Source organism: Lineus longissimus, chromosome 3 (genome assembly GCF_910592395.1).
Source record: "Lineus longissimus chromosome 3, tnLinLong1.2, whole genome shotgun sequence".
Taxonomy (NCBI): Eukaryota; Metazoa; Nemertea; class Pilidiophora; order Heteronemertea; family Lineidae; genus Lineus; species Lineus longissimus.
Genome location: NC_088310.1, coordinates 26,899,726 through 26,926,453, shown reverse-complemented (window position 1 = coordinate 26,926,453; position 26,728 = coordinate 26,899,726). Strand labels below are relative to the sequence as shown.

General features: G+C 41.0%; 1 protein-coding gene across 1 annotated transcript; it reads left to right on the top strand.

Annotated features, from left to right (window-relative positions):
• The first annotated feature begins 1,909 nt into the window (after positions 1 to 1,909).
• Positions 1,910 to 18,107, top strand: LOC135485231 (homeobox protein goosecoid-like). Its single transcript, XM_064767065.1, has 3 exons — positions 1,910 to 2,385; positions 8,949 to 9,145; positions 17,285 to 18,107. The coding sequence occupies exons 1-3, from the start codon at positions 2,115 to 2,117 to the stop codon at positions 17,606 to 17,608; spliced, it is 792 nt and encodes a 263-aa protein (XP_064623135.1). The 5' UTR covers positions 1,910 to 2,114; the 3' UTR covers positions 17,609 to 18,107.
• Positions 18,108 to 26,728: the final 8,621 nt, after the last annotated feature.

Here is a 26,728-nt window from a genome sequence, read left to right as displayed (position 1 = left end):
TCGACAACTAAATATCACTCTCTTCTTTGCCAACGTCAATTGAATATGAACCTCGTGTTTTCGCAGTGGCGTCAATGAAAATGCTTTAATATTTTTTTTTTAGATTACGGTAGTCGATAAGCCATGCATATATTGCATGACATGTGACCGTCAGTGCGCGCTCGCTCGCATCTATCTCATTCATTTGCCAATTACACGGCGCGGCATTTTGCAAACGGCTCGAAGAAATGTCGTTTGTGATACGCCGAGCTGAAAACAGCAAAAAAGCACTATCGTTCAAGGCAATACCTTGATGATATACTCTCTAAAAAGCAATTTTCTTATGACCATTTGCCCAAAATCATAATCCAAAAGCAATTCGCATAGAACCATTATTACATGTAAATCCAATACGTAAATTGCAATAATGTTTACAAAAGTTCCAGCTTAGGTTTTTCCCACTGTTTATTTTTGTACTTTGTGAGTACAAATATTTTGAACTGTCTATAAGATGAGGGATTTTAACGACTCCTTAGGGTAGTATCATTACTGATTCCATTTCCAATGTCTTATAATACACAATACGTTGGAAAAGGTTGAAAATCTCCAAATATTTACATGGCAACACCCACGGCTGGCAATCGGCCCACTCCAGAAGAAGAACAAATGACATCGGGCACAGTCGGTATAACCGCCAATATTCGATTTCCGATTGATATATTTCGGGTATTTTCGTTCGAGATCGGCTGGACTCGATATTGCGAAAAGTAAACAATCGAAATATAGTTAATGTGTTTTTGGTTGTAAATATGAATAAAATGTTGACCATTTTTACTACGTGCAACCATTGGTTAGCCTTATGGTAAAACCGGGTTTTGAACCAGAAAATCAACATTCTGTACTGACGCATACGTATCAAATCCTGTCAGTGAACACTAGCATTTTTGAATAATTTTGGATGATATTTGTACTGAACTTCATAATCCGTGCTAGAGTGGTTGCCGTGAAACCAGTCCATGATCAAAATCAAAGGATTTCCCATAATTCTACCAAAACCATGATGGCGGTTCGTCGCCCATCTTTATTCACAGTCATGTTTTCGCGGTACGTGATAAGAAGAGACGGTTAAGAGATGTCCCGTACAGATTAAATACCTCTTATGGTTTACTCTGAAAGTGTAATGGCGGAGAAAGCATGAGATTTCTCCAAGCAAAATTGCTTTTGTTCGGAGACAAACACATTAAAGGGATTTGCTTAATCTGAACTGGCCCTCTCTGAGGTGGACAATATGCCAAGACGACACCTCCACTTAGTCCAACTTTCCGTGAATTATCAACAAGTTTTTAATCTAATAATTCTCCTGTGAGAGAAGAATGTCTTCCTGAAAAGGCAATTATCACTTTAGAGATCGGGGTCAGTGTACAAAAGCGGGATCTTTCTCGGGGACAATGGTTGAATGGATCTCAAATATGCTTGAATGGCGCTCTATCTTCCACCACCGTCTCTCACCGGCGACAACTCCATCCATTTGATATATCTGATTCCGGACCAGGAATGCTGAACACTCGCAACCTCCATCCTTTGTCGCACCTCCCTCTTTAATCCAACAATTCCTGTTCAAACGCGGCGGCCATTCAACGCTGTCGTCTGCGCAAATGCCATGGGCGTGGTCTAAAATGCGACAGCTGTCAATAAAACGGAACGCGGCATTCGAGTGGTGGATTTGCTAATGTTTTAACACAGAAGGGAGAGGATTTTGACGGCCTTTACAATCATAATTGGCCAGCACAAACACAGATTATTTTCCTAGGCTAATGGGTGGGTTGTGGTTAATTTCATTAAACTACAATTAAGTAAACTGCTTAGGTATTAACTGTTGTTTATAGGGGCTGAACAGGGCTGGATATCTCAGTGTGATATCAGAGGCGGGCAGCTCAACATCAAGAGAAAGCAAGCATTGATTTTTGACGGAGAGTTCACTTTCTATAGCAGTGTATCTTGACGACACCACGGGACACTTTCTTTACGGTTATTATCAGCAGCGGACGCGGACTCTGAAAGTGTCATATCCATCAACAGGATAGTTATTCACTTCTTTTATAACCTCAGCAGGATTTATTTCATTGAAATACACCATGAGTATGCAGGACCTTCCTCGTTCTTCTCTCGGAGGCTTGACATCAGCCATGCAACATTTGCCTTACTACTACACAGCGGAGCAGCTAAAGCAGTGTTCAGCCGCCAGCATGCTAGCCGGACATAGTCCTTCTCTTTTTACTATTGATAGTATACTTGCTCCCCGGCCCCAGCTTCCCTACCAGAGACATAATATGAACCCTTATCTTCCTTATGCGGCCGCGGCTGCGGCTGCGGCAGCATTCCCTCACTCGCCATCTGACTTCTTAGGTAAGTTACTTATACTTCGACACAGAAAACTTTGCATTGCTTGTTTTGAGCGAAAACTCGGTAAACTGTATTTAACCTTGTTTTGACTTGAGAGATACAGGTGACTCGGTAAACTGTATTTAACCTTGTTTTGACTTGAGAGATACAGGTGACTCGGTAAACTGTATTTTACCTTGTTTTGACTTGAGAGATACAGGTGACTAGGTAAACTGTACTTAACATATGAGAGAAGGAGAATATTTTGCATGTCTGCATCGAAAATGGTGATTCACTAAAGCTTTCAAAGTGGAGTTTGTCATCAAAGATTTAGTCAACATCATGACTGGTGTGTTCATCAATAATTTCAAAAACTGTCCTCACTTTATGTCAACGGGTGTTCATAATCTATAGCTCGATCCTGTGGTATATGACTCTACGGTTTCTCAATGAAAGAACATTTGTCCACCTTGCATTGGCTAATACGTGAATCAACCAAAATGTAACTCATATTCGAGGGTGGTCACAATCATTATGGAGGTGTAGAGTTACGTTATGATATTTGTGTATAGGGTACTGGTAGAAGCACTTAATTTAGTTCCTGTAACTTCGAATCAATAGACTCTGGTTAAGTGGTGACAAATTGAGAGAACGTAATATTGCAGGCGGGCCAGTCAAGCGTATTAACTCACCAATTCTTGACGGGATTGATTCGTTTTGTATTTCGGTAATATTTGGCGATTTGTGGTGTATAAACTGATGTAATAGTGATATTAGTTGCATTTTTTCGAGCACAATATGCCTGATTTAGCAAGAGAAGCTGCAGGTACATTACATGGTGGTCATTTAAACAATTCAATGCGGAGTTCGAGCTCCATGAGGTGGTTTTTCGTGCATTGACAGATTCTCTACCCAGCGTATCAAATCAACTCTATGTTCAGGTTTTGATATCCTTATTTCTGATTTCTCTTGCACGAAACCAATTCCATGAGAATCAAAGGCACTGCCCTCTAAAACCTCCGAAGCAGCTGAGTAAACTCCGTGTAAACTGCTTTCTTTCTTTCATAGTAAACATCCTACAAATGGATAAAGACACACACGGATTACCATTTCAAGTGGCTGAATTTTGTAAAAGACCTCTCTTTATGATTTCAATTAATGCTTCTTCGGCCATCTTTGATAAGAAGACAAGGAAACGGAAGTATTGGAAAGGTTGAATTTTGGTCATTCTGAGGAGGAACCTTTTCAGGTCTTTATAGTCAAGTAACCTTTTATACTGCTAAAAGCTGAGAATAAGAAGAAAAGGGGACTGGTCGCTTTCTAGAAACAATTGAATTCCACCCATTTGTGGGATTGGTAAAAAGACACCTGTCACACTTGGTTGATACATACAAAGTGTTTCGTTTCGCTATATGCCCATTCTTTTCATTTTCAATGAGTGTTTTCAGAATCGGTTAACCTTTAGGAATGTATACATACACAGCATCAGCCAATATCGTTACATTACATTGCAATTGTAATACATGTATATAAAAAATGGCCAACTATTGTGTAGGCAATTTATAAACCTGGATGGAGTCACCCAAGGTAAATGTCGGCCTACCTCCTAGATTTAAATTTGTTCACTTTTCTATACACGTATTTTCAATTTTTATCTTTCCTTGACTGGGCGTTGACATTAGGCTGGTGTTTCAACAGCAATTTAAACCTCTCCTGGGAACTTTGGGTTCAAGTCACTGATACTGCCACTTTGTTAAAACAGTTTACTTAAGATCAGAGTAATCAAGGCAAATCTAATTAACCACTAATTAAAGCTATCGATGCTGTCAGTTCATAATATTTTAGCGATTAATACCAGATTTTTAGAATACGGTCCACATCGCAACCTGTATCGTGGCATCGGTCATTACGGTGACACCTATTGCTCTAAAAACGCCAAGATTTGTCACGATGTGTTTTACCTTTGAAACTAATTACTTATTATGATCAGTGTTATTAACCAGATTATGAAAATATTGTTGCTCGTTTGGTAGCATTCAGTGGTACTTGGTTATAGAGCATTTGGATCAAGTCAACTCTGTGGTCCCGTTGTGGTCACACCTGCGGCTCCAAGTGCATAATCGTCAATAGATTTCGTGACTTAGCCTTTTGTTTTGCCATATCTCAAATTTGTCACTTTTGTCTTAACCCAGGAACCATTACTGTTGCTGTACATATAACCTAACACAGAAAGATATTTTCAGTTTTTGATTAAATTCGCACATGTATATAATTGAATTAAGGCATTTTAAGACCAGTTCTTCGAAGTTTCTTCATTCAGCCTAGACTGCCAACTTGTCATCAAGCATATCCCCAAGGGCCTAAACTGAAATAAGCACTGGTCTAATGAAGCATTATATTGGCTGAGAGGCCGATACCGCCCAGATTATCCGTTCAGAACTCCGCTGGTCGTTCCCTCCTTGTCCGTGTTGTTCCACCATCCCACCATGGCGTGCGAAGATATCACGGATACCACATACTGGGCCACACCGTAAATAAGAAATTATAACGAAAATTAATTTGAACGCTTGGCCTAATAACGCCAATAACGCTTTGAAAAGAAGATTACACGTTTTATTTTTAAGAAAATGACAAAATTGTTCGTGCAAATTGAAGCTATGAGGTGGTATTGTGGCCAAAGGTTCTGAATCACGATCACCTTGCCAATCACAGCAGGGAGACATTAGTGGGCGGAAAGCCTTGTAACACAGTACCATGGTCCTGTATGCACGCCGACATTTCAGTTTAGAAAAATGTCTCGTTTTATATAAATACATGTTTGCTCCAAACTCATTTGGCAATGCTCACTGAGTTATAAAGTGATTGAGGCGCTATTTACAAAACTACCTGTTTATGAATGACATATTTAGCATATACGAAAACTTCATCCCGTTAAACAGCTTATCAGATTTTCAAAAGAAACATTAAAATACCACAATGGAGATATTGAGTCAATGTTATACTCATAAACAATGAGCCGGTCGTAAGTTTTGAATGGGGCATTTGAGGCTTTAAATGCGCATTCCGAACCTTGAGTAAACCTTGAGAACTCGAATTCTCCTTAAACTAGTTCTAGTTGAAGTATCTTTATTCACGATTTTAGCCCAGTGAAGAGCAACTTTTGATCACGATTGTCCTCCATGTTGTATAGAATTTGAAATAGAAAACACACTTTCCTTATAAAAAGATCATAAAGGATATTCTTTGTTTGGTATCATTTTTCATGATCTTGTATTTTTGAGTGGCGCTTTCAGTTTAAAATGGGTCACGATTGTTGTTTTCAACATGAGATTACGGCAAAAAAGGCCCACCAAACTTCAAACTGACATTTTTTTCATATTGTCAACAACTTGAATGGAGGAAAGTATCCAATTGCAACGCTTTCAAGATGGTGATCACAGGTCCGCAGCGAATGACAGCTGCTTTTTTATTGAGTTATAGAGAGGGTTAGATATCGTCACACCAATGGCAAATGAAAGTAGACGTCCTTTCATCTAAGTATGAAGAATGATATTATCGAGATTAGTGTGTTTTTTCGACCTTAGCTTTGGAGTCAATTTAAGAAACTGAATTGAATATCATTCAGTGAAGAGATACGCAGACGCGAAAGCATCGATTCGCCTTGATGCTATACAGAGACATTTTCTTGCGGTGATGTCAGGCATCAAGCTTACGCGATGATAAAAATTGAATTTAAACGGGTTTACCTGGTTCAAATATCAGCGATTGTTTTATGAAATAAGTTGGAATGCGTAGGCAGTTATGCACACAAACTTCATTCCATCCCATATCGAACACCTTGCCTGAAGCGTGTCTAAAATAATCAACAAATACTTCGAAATTGCAATAAGTGAAAGCGGCCGATAAGTAAACAGCGTTAAAGGGTATGTATGATGATAGATTAGGGGTGTTAGATTAAAAATCGGTTTGTCTATAGCGAGTGGTAGTCAGCCCGAGGGAGGGTTGGCACATCTCTCGAGTGAGTGGAAATAGCTGCATATCTGAGGGTTTGGCGGGAGATCATTGGTTCAATATTGACCGTTAGACTCCCACAGATGGTGTGTTATGTTACTCGGGAAAACATACCGAAGGCGACGCGCTAATGGTGAGGCGACTTTGTATTATTGGTCTAGTTGTATTCGAGGGAATGTCCACAATAAATAATGACAATTGTAATATATTCGCCATTGTTGCGCCCAGAATTCTTTTTTATGTTTGAGTCCCCGTTGTGCCGCTGAAAGCATCTTAGTCTCTGTGTAAAAGTGCATTGTTTTGGTCAAATCTTTGCCAAAAAATGTTTCCATTGTTTTAAGTCAATGAGAGCATTGAATCAAGGGAAGGAAAGAGAATCACTTGAAGAAAATAAAATTGTCTTGCATCAACTGAATTTACATATAAAGCTATACGCATTTGAGAATTCAATTTAAAAAAAGGAACTATTGAATCAGCCGTTGCCACTTTTTTTCCAAAGCGGACCTAATGTAAACAAGACCAGTATTTGCATTTTATCTGGATTAAAACCGCTATCCTTGCGTACACAAGTTCTTGATAAAAAGGATTTAAGAACCCCTGAGAATCGTTTAAGTTTATTAATCCACAACGTTAGTTTACTTTGGTTTTAACTATACAAAATATTAGCAAGTTAAGGATGCCTCCTTATGCATAACGAATTAAAACTTCGATAATATTTGTCAATTTGAAAGGGGTAGCCAAGTGAATGACAATAGGGTTGAGGCATGACCAATCCGTAAAAGAGACAGTAGTCTTATAATAGTTAATCGCCTAAGTAGCTTATACTGAAAGGAGTTTTAGAGACGGGATGGTAAACAACTTCAAATTCTGTTTGTAGACTTTCAGTCAGGAAAGTAAAATGTTTTCGCAGAGTTACTCTAAACTTGGCGAACTGTTTAAACATTTATGCATTTAATGTCGTGGAAAGTAGGCTTAGAACACTTACTGGTCGATGTCTCTTGATCCTTTTGTAATTAGCAACTTTATTTTAGAAGGGAAGTCAGTTCCAATCCGTTGACCGTGTTGAGGAATTGGTCGCGTCGGGGCTTTCACAAGGGAGTCCTTTCCCAGATTAGGGAAGATTAACAGGAGGGGACAGCTTACAGCAATTACAGGACAGTCTTCCCCTGAGATACCATTTCAAGGGAAAATCACAAGCTCAGTCATCCCCAATATCAAACCAGTTACCTGTATGAGCCGTTTAAAACCATACCTCGCAAGTCTCTACGTACCTTCCGCACAAAAAGCGATGCAAATCAGGTGTTGTTACACAGCATTTATTATCAGACAACCCAACTTTTCAAGTGGGAAAATTTCAAATTTCGATTTGAATCGAAGTGTTATTCAATCGTGCTGTTCACTTAGAGAGGCAAACATTGAGTAACGTACAGCCGAAAAGGCAGTTTACTTATGCTCAAGCATTGCTCCGTGCTAGGTTTAGGGGACTTATCACCATCTATTATTGTATTTAATGGCGAGTTTGAAGGGGTTCATCGGCTCCCGGTGTGTTGAATGACCATCAAAACGCTGTAAAACTCCCACTCCAAATCTCTCCTCCCGTTCGAATTGAACCGCAATGAGACGAACTCATCGTGAAATTTGGGTTAAGTTCTCTAAATGCCATGGCTGGGTGCTTGAACGCTTTGGTAATGTAACCAAACCAGTGCATTGAATACCACCGGTCGTCTCCCAAATATCTTCAACTCTTAACTGAATCATACAAAACATCTACCGCATCACAAACGATGCTCTTTTGAATCAAGTGTTTTTCTCGGTGTTCAGTTTCAGTTAACCTTACATGAAAAGAGGCCAAGGTTCCAAAATATTTTTGGTCGATGTATACTATAAACTCCCGAGTATAGATTGAACCATGATTATACCTTTCCGAGGTTCACTCTTCAGAACAGACGAGTCACACATTATGTCAACTCTACGCCAGTCAAACATCATAATTTTATAGCTCATCATCTTTCAGCTTTGAAATCGGTTTCCGGTCTTCCGCTGACGCCGTATACGAGTTTGACTATCTGTAATAGTCCGGTGCTACACGGTCCGTACGAAAGTTGATCCTCTTGAAAGAAAGTAATAACTGGATGAACATATTATCTCTTAATCTATTTCTCTCTATTGCCTCTTCAGCCACTGAAGAGTCTGCGATGAGTTGGTTTTATTAGTGATGGATGGGGAAAAATACCGCTATTGTAGCTGGACGATGACCCATCCAGAGAAGGACGAGTACCCATCCGATCATGTTGAACTTACATTTTTAACATTATGTATACTATAGTGAGAGTCTTTTGATGATATGCCATTGCCTTCACCGACCTTGACACCTGTAATGACCTTCATCCTGCATATTCTTTCTTTGCTCCAGAGATGACGCTGGCGCGTATCGAATGACAGCTCATCCAGATGAACATGCAATAAGAGGAATGGGGCGGAGGCTGCGTGACCTTACCGTTGACCTTGACCGACCTTGACTCATGACCTAACCTTCAACGTGTAATAATGAGACGGGTTTTTTCCTTTACTTTTAGCGTATTCCCCATTCGCTGGATTCATGCCCCATGAATTCGTCAGGGCAGGCCAGAAGCGGAAGAGGCGCCATCGCACTATTTTCACTGAGGAACAATTAGAAGAATTAGAAGCTACATTTCACAAGACGCACTACCCTGATGTATTACTACGTGAAGAATTGGCCATGAAAGTAGATCTCAAAGAGGAGCGAGTAGAAGTAAGTAGCGCCACCTATGCACCTATGCGTTTCATGTAATCAAACATTGAGGGAAACCTCGACAGAGAAACGATCGTCAACGCTTCTTATAGGTGCAGGATTTCCTTTAAGGCAGAAAAACCTTCGGATGCCAGCCTTGATACTTGATACGTCAAAGAATATATCAAAAAACGGCCAAGTTGTTATTAGGAAAGAGATATCTTTCCCGGCGTGGCAGATAATGGCTTCTTGAGATGATGATAACGAGGCTCTTCACTTGTGTTTTTGATGGGTGCGACTTGCAGCACTAATTGAGACTGGGTTGGTTACAGTGTGATGAAATATACACTACGCCGGGTACTTCGCTTGTGTAAATTCATTTGACGCCAAGTAGGCTAATATTCCCCATGTATGAGGTTTAATGAATATCAAGTACGAAATTAGCCATTTACACTACTTGGCTTTATATTGTATTTTAAAAGTGATGCTGATATAATGAGCATCGTGCGTCAATTTCCCGGCCAAGTATAGCCAGGCTCATTTTCTGAAGTAGAATGGTTACGCTTAACCATTTTGTTGCAATTGGTATTGAGATCCGTGTAATAGTACTAATTCACAAGGTGATATTCCATGCCACACTGGGGCTTTAAACTTGAAGCAACATAAGACAAGCCCTGTTGGGCTTTTCCGGAGAAGCTACCGACCGTCAGGCTACGGTGTACATGTACGTGAATGAAACAATTCTATCCTATGTCATCACTAGATTCATCACACTGCTAATAAGTCCACTTAAACCATTTCAAACAGCGTAAAGTCAGTAATAAGCTAAATGTAAACCATTTTCATCTTTATTAAATTCCCAAATCTACACTTAAAATGCTCAAGCGCGATATGAGTAACCAGCTTAATGAATAATTTGGCAACTCCAAACATAATGATGAGTTTTACGCGATGTTGAGCGACTGAACTCTCATTTTGAGTGGATGAGACAGCCGTGAGATGTGGATTAGGACGTCTTCGTCGCTGGAGCAAATACTTTATTCGGCGATTCACAATTCTCTCATCTCGGTTGTATTTTTTCAGAATACGCCAAGTGACTTAACAGCGTGAAATGCTTTCCTTCTGTGTTGCGATGAAATGTTGACTGAGTTTAACCCTTTGACAAGTGAAAGATTCTAGATACTGCACGTGCTTCTGATTCAATCAGTCAATAAATGTTCAGCCATCTTGTATTTCCGCCAGTGGCGCCACCAATACTCATTGCGGGTAGCTTTGTTAGTGAATGAAACGACCTTTTCATGATTTGACCAATGATTCGAGATTTTGATCGATACTTTACAACTCATCCTTTGCTAGTTGAACAGCGTTGAGTTCCACCAGCTACTCCAATCGCCTATCGTCTGCCATTGAAACCTGACGTCTGTTCATAAGAGTTGCACACGAGTTGTAGGACGGTAGGCTGATTTTCTTACGCCTCCTGCTACATTTGGTTATTACCCCCACTCGACGTCTCTCACCAATACGCACGTTACTGATTCCAGATTATTGCAATGAGACTCCGATAGATTTTGGTCTAATTTGTATTTACAAACGACAAGTCAGTGATACTTCTTTGTTAATCTGTTATTAAGTTGCTGGTTACAGCGCTGAGCTGAATGGCTCGTTTTCAATTACTGGTAAGATGAATGCATATGGTTTAATGGTGAAACCAATCCCGGTTTGGACCACTGTTGACTTAACGACACTTGAGTGTGCCAGAATCGTACAGTACCACGTCAGCAAACAAATTTTACAAAACTAGCAAATATTCCAGCGTCAAAAACCACAAATTCAAGCGAAGAGCGTCATAATTCTGACCAAGTTTAATACTAATAGCTAGATCCCAGGATAATCTGGTCGGGTGCAGCGTCCGGTTGTGACGTCAAGATATCCGTTATCCGCCATTACGCCTCGTTCTGGATACTCCGAGCGGTGGCGAAATTCGCAAGCAGCAGCTTGAGGCTACTTGAGGGATCACTATCTGTCACATGTAGGATATTAATTTCTACTGAATGATACCAAATTGGTTTCCTTCTACGACATGTCTGACAGCTAAGATTATGAAATTTAAGAATTTTATCTGGACTCCGATATTCCTCTCTATCACGTCAGATGCCACTCCACACCAATATGAAGCATGATTGGCAGGTCTTGCTGTAACGTTAAGATAACAAATTGGCCAGCACTTCTCAAAGTCTTTCGTATATCTTTCAATATCTAGCTAGTATTGTCACTTACCATATACCATAAACCCCGATCTCAATCACGAAAGTATAGGCGAGAGATTGTCATGTGGTTGGCAATTTTGCCAGGTAAGAGTATAAGAAATTTACAGAGAGGGTCGTGATATTGATATACAGTGGAACCCCGGTAACACGAACACTCATGGGACCGAGGTGGAATGGTCGTGTTACCGGGGTGGTCGCGTTAGTGAAATTGAAAATCCGGGGACAAAATGCATGATTAAGTTTTTCCGCCAAAATTGTTGAACTTTTTCATAAGTTCAAAATTCTGAAAAATTTTCAAAGCCAAAACTTTTGGGGGCTGATAATTTTTCTTCACTTTGAGCAGAAAAAGACAAGTGAAAAAATATTTGGACTTGAAATTTTTTTCATACTTCAGAGTTGAATTGATACTCTTACAAAACCTTATTAAGCTGGTATTAGCAGAATACTGGTGTGTTAGTAGCCAGCCTGCCACTGATATCCTTAACGATAATTAAGATTTAGCGGGGAAATCGTGTCCCCTGTAGCCGCAATCTCACCAAAAGCTGGCTTAACCCAGTGCGACCTGGACATCCTGGATTTCTTTCATAGACTGTAACGGGATGCAATGGGAGATACTCCAGCAGCTGGGCAAGAGGAAATGTTCCCACATTCTCTAAGAGAATAGATAACAGGAGTAGGATTCCGCTATGATTGCTCCACTGAAGAGGCAGAATTTGCTTGAATTATCAAGATTTCTCGGGCTTATCTGTAAAGTCCGCCAGATCCGTCAGCATTATCTGAACAAGTAGCGAAATGGTCTGAGTACCATTATGGGACGGGTCCCGGTGTCCGATATCTTCTTATTAATATTTCATCAAACGCTCATCTGTCGTCGGGTTTGTTTGCAAGACGTCCTTATCCGGATCTCCCGCTGACAGAAATACACCCTTTTGGATGCTATATAGGACACAATTTCGCCTCTCATAACCCGTGTGAAAGTAAATTTAGTCCCCCTGGAGAATTGGTCCTCTGTTTTCTGTGACGGATCACGGTGAGTGGCTGTCAAGGGCGAATGCCCTTATCTTCGTACACAAATTCTCTGCACGGAGCTTAGATCCATTTCCAACTCTCGAAACGGGCCGGTGCTGCTCGGAAACGTTGGTCTATATGAATATGTTAGAGCGTCAACATTGACTTAGACAAGATATAACACACCTCTAACCTAGTGAGCCTCTCGGCCATACACGGCCTTTAAAGGTATCAGTCGAAGTCAGTGACTGTTCCAAGTTATCTAACGTTTGCCATCATAACTCATATCAGCCAGCCACTCGTCCCTCTCCACACTCTTCAGTAGTTTAAGTTTACCCATCTCCTCTGACTGTCTGTTTACAGTGTAGTGTCACTCTCCTTCCATCCTATTATTGGCTGTTTGCTAATAAAAAGCCAGCAGCAGATACTTGATAAGAACTTTAGTCCTCTTCTTCATCGTGTGATAATACGCCAACCGGCATCTTAATGTCAGCTAACCCAAGACGGAGCGTAATACATCCTCCCACTTCATAACGTCAGGTGTCCCGATGGCCACATTTCAGACAAGATGGCGGTCATGCTGACAGAGGCAAAAGAATCAGTTGCCAAATAGGGACATTAAAGAACTCCTGCTTGTTTGGTCATGGATTGAATATTAAGTGAATTTAGCCAAACAAATGCGTAACGGGTGTACATATATGAAACACCAATTGGTGAGACTTGACTGTGTCATGAGCAGTGAGCATAATCTACGATGGGGTGGAAATCACCTTTGGCGAGATGATCCAGGAAACAGATTGTGTGCCCGGATTCTGGGCTATTTATCCGCGAGATTGTCGCGTTCACGTCCCTAATCGTCAGCCAACACTGGCTGGGCTGTAGCAGCTGCCAGTGTTTGCAGTTCTCATGTTAATCATCAAGGACGGGCGTGAAAACTATAAGCTCGAGAGTAGCTTAGAGACGAGATTTGTATGGACATTCCTATTATTTCAACCCATCTTCTCCATGTCTCTATTCGCATTTCCGCGGCGTGATGAGTATGAAATCTGAGAGGTTCTCCTGCCACTTGTGGTGTAATGCTATCTTGGAAGTTAACATCTCAACAATAGGGGGTTTGACTGGCATCCACTTCAAGTTGGAAGGCACGGCTTTCGCTGCCGCCTTTCTAAAGATCTTTGTCACAAAGCTTATAATTCTATTCCTTCTTTGGGAGTAATCGAATAGCTAACATAAATTTGATTCTTTTCATCATAACTGCCGCGCCATAACGGGGCATAGTTTCCTACAATAGAGAGATATGATGGAGTTTATCTCCCCATGCCCCGGCGAAACCAGACGCTTCAAGCCTTCCGTATCAAAAGGCGCGCACAGTATGAACAAACCGCGCTCAAACGCGGCAGAAATTGTCACGAACTTCCACCACTTGAAAATGAACGCCTGGATGATCAGATTTTCAAGCTGGTAAATGAACATCGCCTTGGTATATGAAGAGCAGTGGCAACTGTAGCGATCTGCTTGTTGTCTAACATGACATTTGTCTCATTGTCCAGGAGAGAAAGAAGGGGAGGGCCACCATGATCGCTCTAATTGAGAGGGTAATGGCGGGCGACCTCGAGCACCCACCCATCTGTAATAAACTCCTCCTGAGATTAGCCTTTATCATCTCTTAAGTCCCTTTATCAAATTGAAAAAGGGACGCAGTGTGACAGGGAAAGGGACCCAGCAACGCTGTACTTCAAGTCTGAAGTGGGTTCTCTCACGGTTCTTGTGGTGACCCTTTTTGTTTTTGCACCAGACCTTGAGAAGTAATCTCATCAACATGATGAGACTACCTCAGATGGTTCGAGTTCAGTGAAAGTGAAAAAGAAGCTTGTAGAGCGTTATCATGGAAGGTTTTGAAAGTCAGTGGTGCATTGAATCCATACCTTGGTGGGTGACCTTTGTCACCAAGCAAGTAACTTGGGAATATCAAACTGCTCCGACAGACCATCGTTATCTTTTGTTTAAAACAACGAAGTGAAGATGAAAGCAAAAAAGTGATGGGTGGCCATCTCATCAGACATGTTCTAATAGTTTCTCTGCCATGACGAGAAAGACAAATTTGCCAAAACCTACACCAGGTAATATAGAAGCTGCACGGAGGCTCTTACCAGTATGCGAAAAAAACAGACGTGTGACTTCACATGGTGACCAAAAGTGCAAACTTGAAAACGAAAAAAAACACAACACGTGCATCAACGAAAAAGACGTGTGAAGATTATTCAGCTGAACTGTGTCGACCGTGAGAATCGACCCGCGGATAGTCAGCATCCGGACTGACTTAAGGTCTCTCGTCGATTCAAAATTGACAACCTTAAGGTCGCCCTTCGATTTGAAAGTTGGCAAAATCTCCAAACGACGTCAATATGTTTGCAAAGAAGCAGTGGCGGGAACGGTAAATTATGGTAATTAGTCACCCTTCCGTTGTTAAGGCAAGGACAGGGAAAGTATTGCAAATGAGATGGAAGTGGAACAAGTCCGAGAGGCCTCGGTCCATAAGCATATGATCAGCTTTGTCCACACGTAATCTGGCCCACTGGACGTATTTAACCGATTGTTCTGTTGAAGCCCCGAGATAATCCAGCTTCAGGGCGCAGTTTACTTTCTCCGCATCCACTAAGTGATTCTTATGTAAAGCCTTCCTCGGCAGTTATGCTACTAGATGTTCGTATTGTCTGTTGTCGCGTACAATGGGGTGATAAGTTCTGGGGTGTTTGCGGAGTTGGGTGATCCGCTGCCATATGGGTTATAATCAACAACCTGTTTGGGAACGAATACTGGTTTCCTGGACCCGCGGCGGGGATATGATACCTCCATCGTTTGGATAACGGGTCCTGTAACTCTCATTTCAAATCAAACTTCGGGCGCTGTGACCTTTTAATCAGGAATACTGCCCTTATTTCCTTAACACCTGGATAGAAGAAACGTGTACAGTTAACAATATGATTATCAAAAATGTAACAACAATAGAAAAAGTTCGGCTAATCTATACTAAACGAGGGATTTCGCGGATTCCACTACTGTTCATCTGGCTCCAAACACTTACGGCGAAACCATGCATGTTTCTTTCTAGCAGTGTTCGTCGATGTTTAAGCGTACAGTTGAAAACTACTTCAAATGAAGAGGATACTTAATATTGAAAACGTTTCATAAATATGTTACATTGTACAAATGTACAATCTCATCTAACTTGTCTCAAACTGAACGAGATAGCGCATATATTGAAATTATTTAAAGCTTTGATAGTAACAGAAATGAATGTCTCGAATCATTTTCTACTCAGGATTGATTCTGAGAGATTGCTATCAATAGCGAACACTGGCATTTAAGTAATATGCTTCTCACACGAGAAGTCTGAAGAATTAAAACTCTGAATACCTTAAACTCCGATCAACATTTGTATAAAAAGCATAACGCTGCAAATGCATTAGTGTTGGAATTGGAAGGGCAAGCAAGCTACGGATCAGTTTAATAACAACTTAATCTTTCAATAGTATTAGATGTTTCATACTAAAAAAAACTTGGCAAATGTAATTAATGGATTAAGTTAATAAAGAGAACAGGGGCATTAAGGAATTACCTTTGACTTCAAAGATGATATTGTCAAAAAGGCTTTTGCTGAATTCTCAAGCAAGCTTGAACTTTCTTAGTCAAATGTTAATTTCTTAATGGTATTATGGTATTATGCGTTAATACCGCCAGGAATAACAGTTTAGCATGCACAACAATTTGACGTTAGTTCTGAGAAAACACGTTGGTGTGGTGGAGAAATATGGCCTAATATGTTAGAACACAATGCGGTTATGACACGTACAAAGTGTGGAAATACAGTGTGAGCTTCCAACAGTTTGGGGACATGTTTTAGTCTGTGGAAGGGTGTTAATGCAGAATTTCAGCCCAGTTAGGGTTAGAGGATTTTCATATTTCTACATGTACCTTACATTCTTTCCTTTGTCGGAGTATAAAGTGTCCGCCAGATTAGGAAGGGCTACATTTTGGTATTAAAGGATTACCCGCGATAAATCACCGGCCGGAATTCGCCAATGATCAAACATTTCGAAATCTGAAATTTGCCACACAAAGTGAAACACAATGAGACCTCTAATATGAAAGCTGTTAAAATTAAATGTGCTGCTGACGATTTTGTTCTTGCTAACCCCGTCGTGAAAGCCCATCAGCTGCGTCCCTGTAGGTCTCGGCCTGTCGTGTTTTCTTTGGGCGATCAGACGCGGGTGAGGCAGGGCAGACCAGCCCCCAAACACAAGTACTCAGCCTCTACCAGGACACAATTTACCAAGACAATAGAACGCTTTGAGCGAAATATCCAAATCTCAAAGAGGCTATTATCCTCGTTTGGTCACCGGAATGTTAATCTTTAAAAATTTCACGGTCATAATGGAGACATCTTACCATTAATGGTAGGGGCGCAGAGAAATGAAAATATCTCGCGGCAGGTCATGTGATGTGCTCCGAGAGAAGCAGATGATGGGAGCGAGGCTGGGAATTTTCGGTGCATCCGCTAGGGTTCTGTCTTGTACTTTGTGTTCAATGTCTCACTCGGCCATTTCATGATTTGCAAAGAAATGGCGCTTTTCTTGTAGCAAACGTCATTGTTGTGTCATATTTTGGCGGAGAAAGTTCAAAGCTACATGTATGGTAAAAAGCATACACGGAATCGAATTCGATATTATGATCGGCGATTCCATTAATAACAGTTTCTTTTTCAGATCATATCAAACACTTCTCTCGCATCCAAGATTGGTATGATACCTTTCACCCACTGACGACACAAAAAAAGTTATTTTGCATTATTTCTAACCCAACTCCTCCCCTTCGTGTCTTGCAGGTTTGGTTCAAGAACCGACGTGCCAAATGGAGGAAGACAAAACGCGAGGAAGAGGCGGCAAAGAAACGAGCAGTCGAGGCGGCAGCGGCCCTGGAAGCTTCCAAACATGGTGTGACCCCCGAGGCCGTGGAGACGTCACCCGTCGAACCCCACATCTCAGCGGACTCCAGCGACGACGAGGACTCTATTGACCTGTCACCTATCAAATCCTACGAGGAATCAGATCTCATGCGAACGCCATCACATTCTATCTCAGCATCTTTATCGTCACCTACAGACCTATCTAGTCACCATTCAACAAAGGATAGTGACGTCACGATATGATGATGATGTCATGACACGTGATCTCTAAGACACTGACTTTTATTGAACTATTTTGTTCTCTACATGCTGCCATAACAATCGCAGGAATTCTTTAGTGATTGGACTATATTATGTGCATTGTTCAAGGACATGAACAACGCCCGACGCTTTGGACTTTGTAACAAAGCCAATCCAGAGTTCAGTTGTCATAGGCGTTGTCAGTTCAAACTGTACATTCTGATCTGAAATATTATTTATTTTTGGTAAAGGAACTGAGGAATTCCTACTTCATGTATATATGAATAGTTTTGTTTATGTCTGTACATGTTGATATGTGTACATGTAAATAGTTACGCAAGCGGTTTAGATTATGAATAATGCAGAAAAAGTTTACAATTCATTACTACTATAAATTATCAGGTCAAAATTTCATTCGCAAATGATGAAATTGCTGGGCAGGTTAGAAACGACAATCAATGGGATTTTTATTACAACAGCAGTAGACATGATAAAAGGGAAGTGGGAGGTGGGAAGTGCGGGAAGTGGGAAGCTTGAGTGGGAAGTGGGAAAGTGGGGAAATGTGTTAAATTGGAATATCTTTTTTCAATATTATTGTGATGCGGCCTGGTACCGCTTTGTCCCTTTCACAAATGCGTATTTATTTAACATGTTAACATTTATGTCCAAGTAAATTTCATCGAAATTCTCATCATCTGTCTACATGAGGAAACTGCATCAGTTACGTCTTTAGTCGTAACTGCATTAGTAACCTATATGAGGCATTCGGTTGGTTTTTTCGCGATCGACAATCATGAGATACTGAAGTGTTCAACATCGTATCAGCAAAACGCTGCCTTCTAAAGTTGGGAAAACTATGACTGGAAATGTTCTCAATATCATCTGCCATTCGAGGTAACGGTTCAGATGAGGAATTTGCATTTTGAACTCTAATTGTCCAATCAGAAGAGCGGCATTTACCTCGCAGTCACTAAAATGACCCAATTGTCAGGCGTTCCTTTGGGCGGCTTCGTCTCGGAAAAGAAGATTATGGACGTGTTCTTGAGTCATGGTTTTCCCAACCCACAAACTGTATCAATCTGTCTGTTTAGTCCAATGCGATATTTATAGTTGCGTCAATATAACAATCTGAGACATGCCGGCGCTAATCTGACATATCTATAGGGGGCAGCACTTGTACTTTGACAAGTGCTGCCACCTAGACGTGTTATAGCTTTTCAAAGTTTTGCAGTACATAAGCGCAAATCAAAGCAATCAATACATGTATGTGGGTGCAAAAAGGTGCTTATTAAACTCTAACATCATAATGTAACAGTCAAGTGTGGATGTATTCCACATAAAGTCAATGTATATATTATTGTACAGTTATCATAACCTACAGAATAAAGGGATATCGAATTAATCTGACATGGCGAGTTTTCCATTCCTCTTCAAGCAAGGTCACCAAGTTCCTTATCGTTAGAACTCTTCACCCTTGCTATCTTCACTAAAGTACCCCGGAGAAATACCCTCGTAGCAAGTTTGCATTGCCACTGGCGATATACGTCATAATCAGCGGCATTGCATCTTGGCCCTCCATGGTCTATAGGATTGTACAATCAATAGAAGTAGGCAGCACCAGGCATTACCTCATACGATACTGCTGTCTGTTCTGTGTTAGTCAAAACCATGCTTGACCATCCAAGATCTATCATGTCTACAGAATAGTTTCGTCACAAGAAGCTTGGGAAGAAAAGGACGACAGGGAAGCATGAGAGAGATGTGCATTCCCCCCGTTATTCGATGCATGTGATACAATCCTGTAAGTTTGTCGTCGGGGCGGAAAGTTCATTACACCATTCCCTATATACCGTGAGAAAGACAGCTTGGCCCAAACAGCTCAGACCGAAATATCTACGAAACCTCTCTCGTCCTCATCACGGATGTGTAGCTATACATCCATGTCCTCATGGACCCGGCTCTATAAACTTTTGATCTGTCATGAAACTGTCGACTTGCTGACAACTGTCTCACTGTTACGGTGAACAAGCAAAGCAGTATGTCGTGGTGGTAAGGCGCACCAGAAGGCGACTTGGCCTCGACGTGGTAAAGCGCCTTTCTGGACCAACCTGTACACCAGCAGTATCAATATCACGCATTGATCGACCAGGAGATTCTGTGTCTGTTACCGACGTATAAATGATGTTTCCCTGATTGTAAGCGGCCATTCCCTCGCGGCCGCCTCAGTCCCAGGCGCCCACTACAGACATCAGTCTCCTGTATTGGCAGTTCCCAAATGCAGCTTTTTCGATTTCTAGCCAGTGACACTGACTGTCTTCAGAATTTTTCATTTAGACATAGACATATGTATATATATGATAGCAATGGTAAATGAAGCTGTCCCCGCAGTTTGTTCAAATATGATTCAAAACATAAGCGAAACAACTTGAGCTCATATTAAGGATCTCTTCATAAGAATCTGCTGGAGGGCCACTTTCTGCAGAGAAACGGCATAGACTTCTGTCCCTTTCAGCACAAATTATCTATGGCCCATTTCGACACACAGTCAAGTTTATTACTTTTGAAAGCAAGAATATAAATGAGTACAGAACACGAAAAAGTCCAAAGCGTACTATGCGATGTAGCATTTGGGAACAGTCAGTAAGTGTGTCCCCACCCCTGGCAAATACTGATCCCACTTAATAGAGAGTTTAAGTCAGATGTTAAAATGCTAATCGACTGAGCGCAAGCTGGTTATGTCAGTTGTGCCTACTTCAATCCCTCCAGTGAGCTGTTCTGCCCTAATGCAACTGAGTAGCGTCTAAGTAACGTTTTTAACTATCAAACACAGACTTGATATCAGAATGCTATCATCTTAACGTCGAATGCACGACGCCCTTGTGCTTGATGGCTTTTCAACCCTACTATGGATAAGCTTAGGTGTGCTATAGCATGCTGTTAGCCTCGGCTAATGTCTGCCTGGATTATGACACATTATTAAAGGTTAAGCCTAAAGCGGCTGACGGATCACGGAAAGAAACGGATGACTATGATATCAGAATGTCTATGTTTTCTCGGGGACACCCTGCTTATGTTTTCAGCACTCAAGAACTTACATTGTTAAGGGGCTTGTCATCATCCTGATCGGTGACAGTCTTGATGCTTTGGTGCCAGTGGTGAAGCGGGGAGTGGCGAAGGAATTGATATAAACGCATTTTCTTTTTCTCCCAACATGAATTTTCGATCACGAATTCGCACAAATTCTGGAAGAATCTTTATCTCGAGTCGCGCGCACAACCAGCGCGTGACGTCAATCCACGTGTAGGTCAGAGTGACGTCACTTTTACCTCCAGCATGCAGGAAGCTGCCGCTTTGGTGTTCAAGACGAAAAAGAAGAATTCAACACCAAAACCTACTGAATAATGTGGTCGTCAATCGTCTCGTGGAAGCTGACCAAACAGTGTCTTTATACAAATTAACATGATGCACCTAAGAATCCCTTTGGCGCCAACGCTCCCTGATCTCACCCGGCAATCGCCAGTCCTTGTCATTACAAGTGATCGATGTTGGATGGATCTGATGGTGCCTGGCTGAGTCCTTGGTCGTTCTCTAATGGCCAATTATCAACCCATGAATATATCCTCGCTTTCCAACCAAAACACAAGAGACTATCTCACAAGTCGAGCACTAAACCAAGTAGATAGCTTCAAATATAATGAATATATATCTAAAACAAGCTCAATAACGCAGTAGATATTGTGAATAAAAGTCTTACATTTGCTCACATGTCAGCTGTTTATTGCCATTAATTGCTCTTGAAAGTTTAATATTCGCTTCCCCATTCCGCTATTATGGGTTTCCATCTTGTCTAAGACCAGAAGTAGCCGATGGTCGATTCACTTGTCATCTGTTCGGTGGTGAGAGAATCGGAGATAATAAAACAGATGGAGATGAGAAGTTAATAATCAAAGCCATACATTTGTGGCTTCTCGGACATACAGCCACTTTTCACGAATATGACCAAAATCATCGGTTCCTCTGGCCACGGGGCCAAATCAAGCTCAGCTCACATCTCCATTTAGCCTCCAAGATACCAGGCGAATGAAGTTGATTAGTTCTTGAGTCAATTTCTTGAGGACGATCCTTCAGGGTGGATTGAGAGCCATCAAATGATAAGACTGTGTGACTTATTTTGAATGTACCAAGATGCCCTGGCTGTTACTTATGCGGGCCCGACGAAGCGCCGTCCATCAGGCCAAACTGCAGAAAGTAAAAAAGACGAAAAGAAGGATATATCGAAAAAATGCGTAAAATTAGTTTGGTGTGACCGCGTCATAAATCTAGTCATTCGATAGCCTACTTTCAAGTAGTGATAGTAATTAATTTACTCTCCTTTGTTTGCTGAGCATTTGACTTGCACGTATCAACTTGCAATTAATTTAGATATCTTGAGAGAGTCTCAAATTAGATGAATGGAAATCCATCGCGCAATGTCATTTCTTCTAGATTCCCACGATTATCACTGTGGTTTCGATCTTATAGCGAAGAATATTTCGTTCTTCTGTCAATTTTCTTCACGAAACAGAGTATAGCACCTCAGGGGTTGGTTGTCCAAAAGAAATCTGTTTAGATAAAGCCAAGTTAATGTTATCGTCCTGATAGTGACAAAATTTGTTTTGAACAACCAAGCCACGGAATGATAAAATAACTTAAAGCTCAGTACAAACTATATGAGAGGGGCAAGCGGTTCACACATATCATTATCATCTCACTCAGTCACTGTACGTAATAAGTCAAACCTGGACACTGATGAACTGACAACAGGATTTTCCATTCACGACCATTATTGAACCTATAGCCTAATCCCGAGAATTCAAATCGTACAAAGAGACGAGGGGGATAAATCATTGTTATTCCTATTCCCCAGAAGACACACTTGTGATTAGTACAGCGTTTGTCTTATTGCTGCTATGAAAAATAATCCACTCTCTCCAAGCACAGCTAATCGCCGCTCAAACCTTTTAAGATGGATCGGACAAAGCGGTAAATTGACTATGTGCATTTGTGCGGCTTACTGATTTATCCCTGGCAAATACATCACTTACCATCAATTAATTCCCCGAGAGAAGTTACCAAAGGGAATGTCACGTTACTCAGTGATGAAGCGAGAGGTTCGATGAGCGACCACGGCTGAGATGGAACATGACACTGCTTAGAAAATAAGATTGTTAGCAGGTATCAATCAGTTTAACAGGTCTTCAGTTCATTTGATTAAAAGTTATTACGGTGGAACCCCGGTCGGCGACCACCCCAGTAACGCGACCACCCATAATATTTAACAATTTTGGCGGGAAAACCTTATCATGCATTTTGTCCCCGGATTTTCAACTTCACTAACGCGACCACCCCGGCAACGCGACCATTCAACCTCGGTCACATGAGTGGTCGTGTTACCGGGGTTCCACTGTACATAAGTACGTGACATAAATTAGCAATTGACGCATACAATTTTGATAACATACTAAGGTCGTTTCCGCCGTTTTCTATCACAACATGTAGAACGTTTTGTGACACCGCCCGATTGTACAGGAAAGTTACATCGTCTGTTCTCGCGAGATCCATTGATAGCCGAGGCGACGAGGTCGACCATCAGCCGACAGTTATAATCCAATATTGGTTAATCTTATGCGTATCCGAGAGAGGAAAGATCGGGACATTCAGCATGCGTTCGCCACATTACAGACGTCATTTAGCAGGAAATCCACGGAGTAAGGCCTGCTCTAAACCAGGCCTCGGGCTCGACGCGGGATTACAAGTCACGTGACCGCGGCGGGTCTGGCAGGAAATGATATTGGTGAAAGCAATTTGTTCGGGCCTCGCCTGGGGGCGTTTGTTGGTGGGAAAGGGCAAGATTAGTACATTTATTATTTAATATGTCTCCAAAAGAACTAAGGCGCTGGGGGGTCAGGAATTACGTGCAACTAAATTAGAGCAGTTCGGTAACGGTCACCATCAAGACAGAAATGTATTCAATGGAGGAGACTGGTGAAAGCGTCTATTCAACACTCTTCATAGTGTTTCTAACAAGACCGATTGGTGCCGCTCAGGCCTTTAAAGCAAGCGATCACGCAATGCACAAAATAATTTTTGCTTTTTTTCGAATTTGGTCACTGAAACTGTAGCTATTTTGTAGTCCACAAAAAGTAGCCTAAAGAAAAAGAAGACTTAGAAAGATTACGCTATTTGCGATCTTCATAACGCCATCGGGTCATGTTAGATTTTCATCTTATTTGCGTTATGGCCAAGCATCGCAAATAGCTCACGGATTCGGCGCGGAAAGTTAAATAGAAGTTGAATTTGAATGAGTGTGTAACTAACGGTATGTGTTCCGTTCCCATGGGTAACGTCTTCTGGTTGCTGGGTGGGATTCGATGGCTTTTCTGGTGTGAAGTAGATATTCTTAAAACTACAATTTTAAAGCTACGAACTCTTCAAACTGCTGATGAAGTTTAATCCGCCAAAACATTCTAGCGGGCCGTTGAAACGCAACACCACGGTTAAAAAAACTCTTCATTTTCCTTCACACATTTGTGATTTAAGCACATGGACCTATTGTACATTGTACTTTATAACGAGAAAACACGTTTTTTCGACAAAACAAATTGTCATCATAACTGCTGTTGTCAGATAAAAAGAGGAGGTGTTGCTTTCGTTTACAGATTATATATCTATAAATACAACGCAAAGTCATTCAGCGAAACTTGTTATAACTTTCTATTGAAAGGTTGGAGTCTGAGTCTTTCAAAACACGATCCTATCATAATTAAGTCTATTCTCACAAATCTTACGGTTGGTTTCAATCCACCAGAGCCACGACTCGGATAATCCCGAAAGATAAAAAATACAAATACATTTCCCCCAAAGCTTTATTGCCGCTCATCCGCATGTTAAAATATCACTAAACAAAACAATGTTCGTTTCCACTGATTTATCTCAGAAATGTATGCGAAAACTTTTTATCGGGTACGATTATTCCTACACTGGGTTTGGATCCATTAATCTTGATGTGTATATAAAATATTATGGAGTTTTTGGCAATCTAGCCTCGGGAAATTGTTCAAATTCTGCACAGCGTCCCCGGGCCTCGGTGGTGATCCGTTGTTCACATTAGAAAATTAACAAATCGGGATATTGTGTTCCTGAAATGATTCTCATCGAGTTGGTATTGTTGTACCGAAAACGCATCTCGGGATAAAATACAACTTGTATTGAACGTATCAAGGGATTATCTTTATTCTAGCGGGCAAATATATGGAATTATTCCCTGGAAAATGGCATATCTTTTTTACTTTTATGGTAGAGTTATCTGATAGAAGGCATTCGCTGATTAAAAGTGGATTTGGCATTTCGACCTTGTACATGTATCATCAATACAATGCCGACATTCGCAGTATTCCTAATCCAAATCAAGATAATGTTTTTTGGGCTTTCCATTAATTTTCCGAAGAATTTTATATCGGTAAAAGCCTGAGATTTTTAAGTAAAGTAACTTGAATTCCTCCGGAAAAGTGATACAAAATAGAATGCAAATTTTTACTTGAAGACGCCAAGCGCAATGCATGTATTGTGAACAACTTCCAAGTAAATTTTCCCGAGAAAATGACCTAAACAGGGGAGTCACTATCAGGCTTAGTACGAGAGGTTTTTTTGCAGTGTAAACTCCTGTTTCAACGGCAAACCATTTGACGCAACGTTATTCGCACCTGTTAGAGGTGAATTACGAGCGATATTTTGACAATCTTTCTCCTGATAATTATACGGTCATTTTCGCACAAGTATTTACATTACGACTCTTTGTCTTTCCCATAATCATAATGTCATTTGCGACTAAGCATTGATGTTAATGACTCTGTCAACAGGTGCCCTGTGACTTGGGGAAACACGTGTGGTCCCCGTGCCATTGTTCTTGAGCCGCCATCTTGTGTATTCGGAAGTCAGCAATGGCTGCGATGATGTCACATCCGGTACATGCGTTATTTAGACAGGAAACGCATTATGGTGTTTGCTGAAACATTCAGCAACTTCTGAAAAGGATAAAAAAGATTTAAACAAGTTGATATTTTGTTAGGCGAGTAAATCTTTTTGCGTTTTGTGGTGTTTTCCCACTACTTTGCAAATGTGTGACATAATGATTGTTGTGGTAGCTTCAATCATGAAAGTGTCAGAGTTTTGTACAACTGAACCATTAGAGAAAAGACGTGAAATGTTTACTCAAGACCAAATTGTCATTCACTAAATTTTGGACTGGACAATACCATGTTTACCTCGCCATTAGGTGTCAGCAATCCTAATTCCATTTGAGTAAGACGAATTTACCATTTCTGACCCTCCGTAGCCAGTGGGCACTTGTTCATTATTTAGCGAAGAGATTTCTTTTTAAGGTGTTTGTTTTCAAATCACATGGGCTTTATTTCACTTGCACGCTCCGCTCAAGCGGAGGTGACATCTATTGTGAGAGGGAACGAGCTTCCCGCCTATTTCGATCCTACCTAGTTTGTAATATTATTCCAGCCCAGCCCATTCGGAAGGCAAAACTTATAAAAACAGCTTTGGAATTTTTCAAATGTAGGGAATTAAGAGACTGGAATTTTGAAGGGAAATAAGCAATGGTGAAGTTGGCGCCTAGTGATATAAGGATTGCAGTTTTTGATGATGCAAAATTTCTTTGCGAAGTGGACTAGCAAAAAATTCATCGCTTGGGTGGGCCATGATGCATGCCTACCTCAGAAAATAAAAATACATGCATAATGTATTCTATCGTATCGATTTTACAGGATTATTCCCTCATTGTACTATAAATTATTCCTCCGGATTCATCTTTCCCTCTTGGCGCGCCTTGTGGTCCGGTCAAAGATCAGCGCGTGATCGTGAAATAAAGACAGAGCGGTTACAAATGTTCCTCAGCATCAGTGAAAACAAGTGCGCCATTTACCATCCTAATTCTTCTCCATTATCCTATTATTATGTTCTATTGTGCAAGCAAGGTTTAATCCTGGCCTCAGGTATAACTAGCTGATGCTTTCTCATCCGCTAGGAGTTACTTTGGAGGTAATATCCCATTTTAATTGGATTTGAAACATTGTT

Bases quoted from the DNA above. Each gene is read 5' to 3' on its own strand.
- LOC135485231 (XM_064767065.1), top strand. From the start codon at position 2,115: ATGAGTATGCAGGACCTTCCTCGTTCTTCTCTCGGAGGCTTGACATCA. The intron at 2,386-8,948 runs GTAAGTTACTTA...CTTTACTTTTAG, and splicing joins CTCGCCATCTGACTTCTTAG to CGTATTCCCCATTCGCTGGA. The intron at 9,146-17,284 runs GTAAGTAGCGCC...CGTGTCTTGCAG, and splicing joins TCAAAGAGGAGCGAGTAGAA to GTTTGGTTCAAGAACCGACG.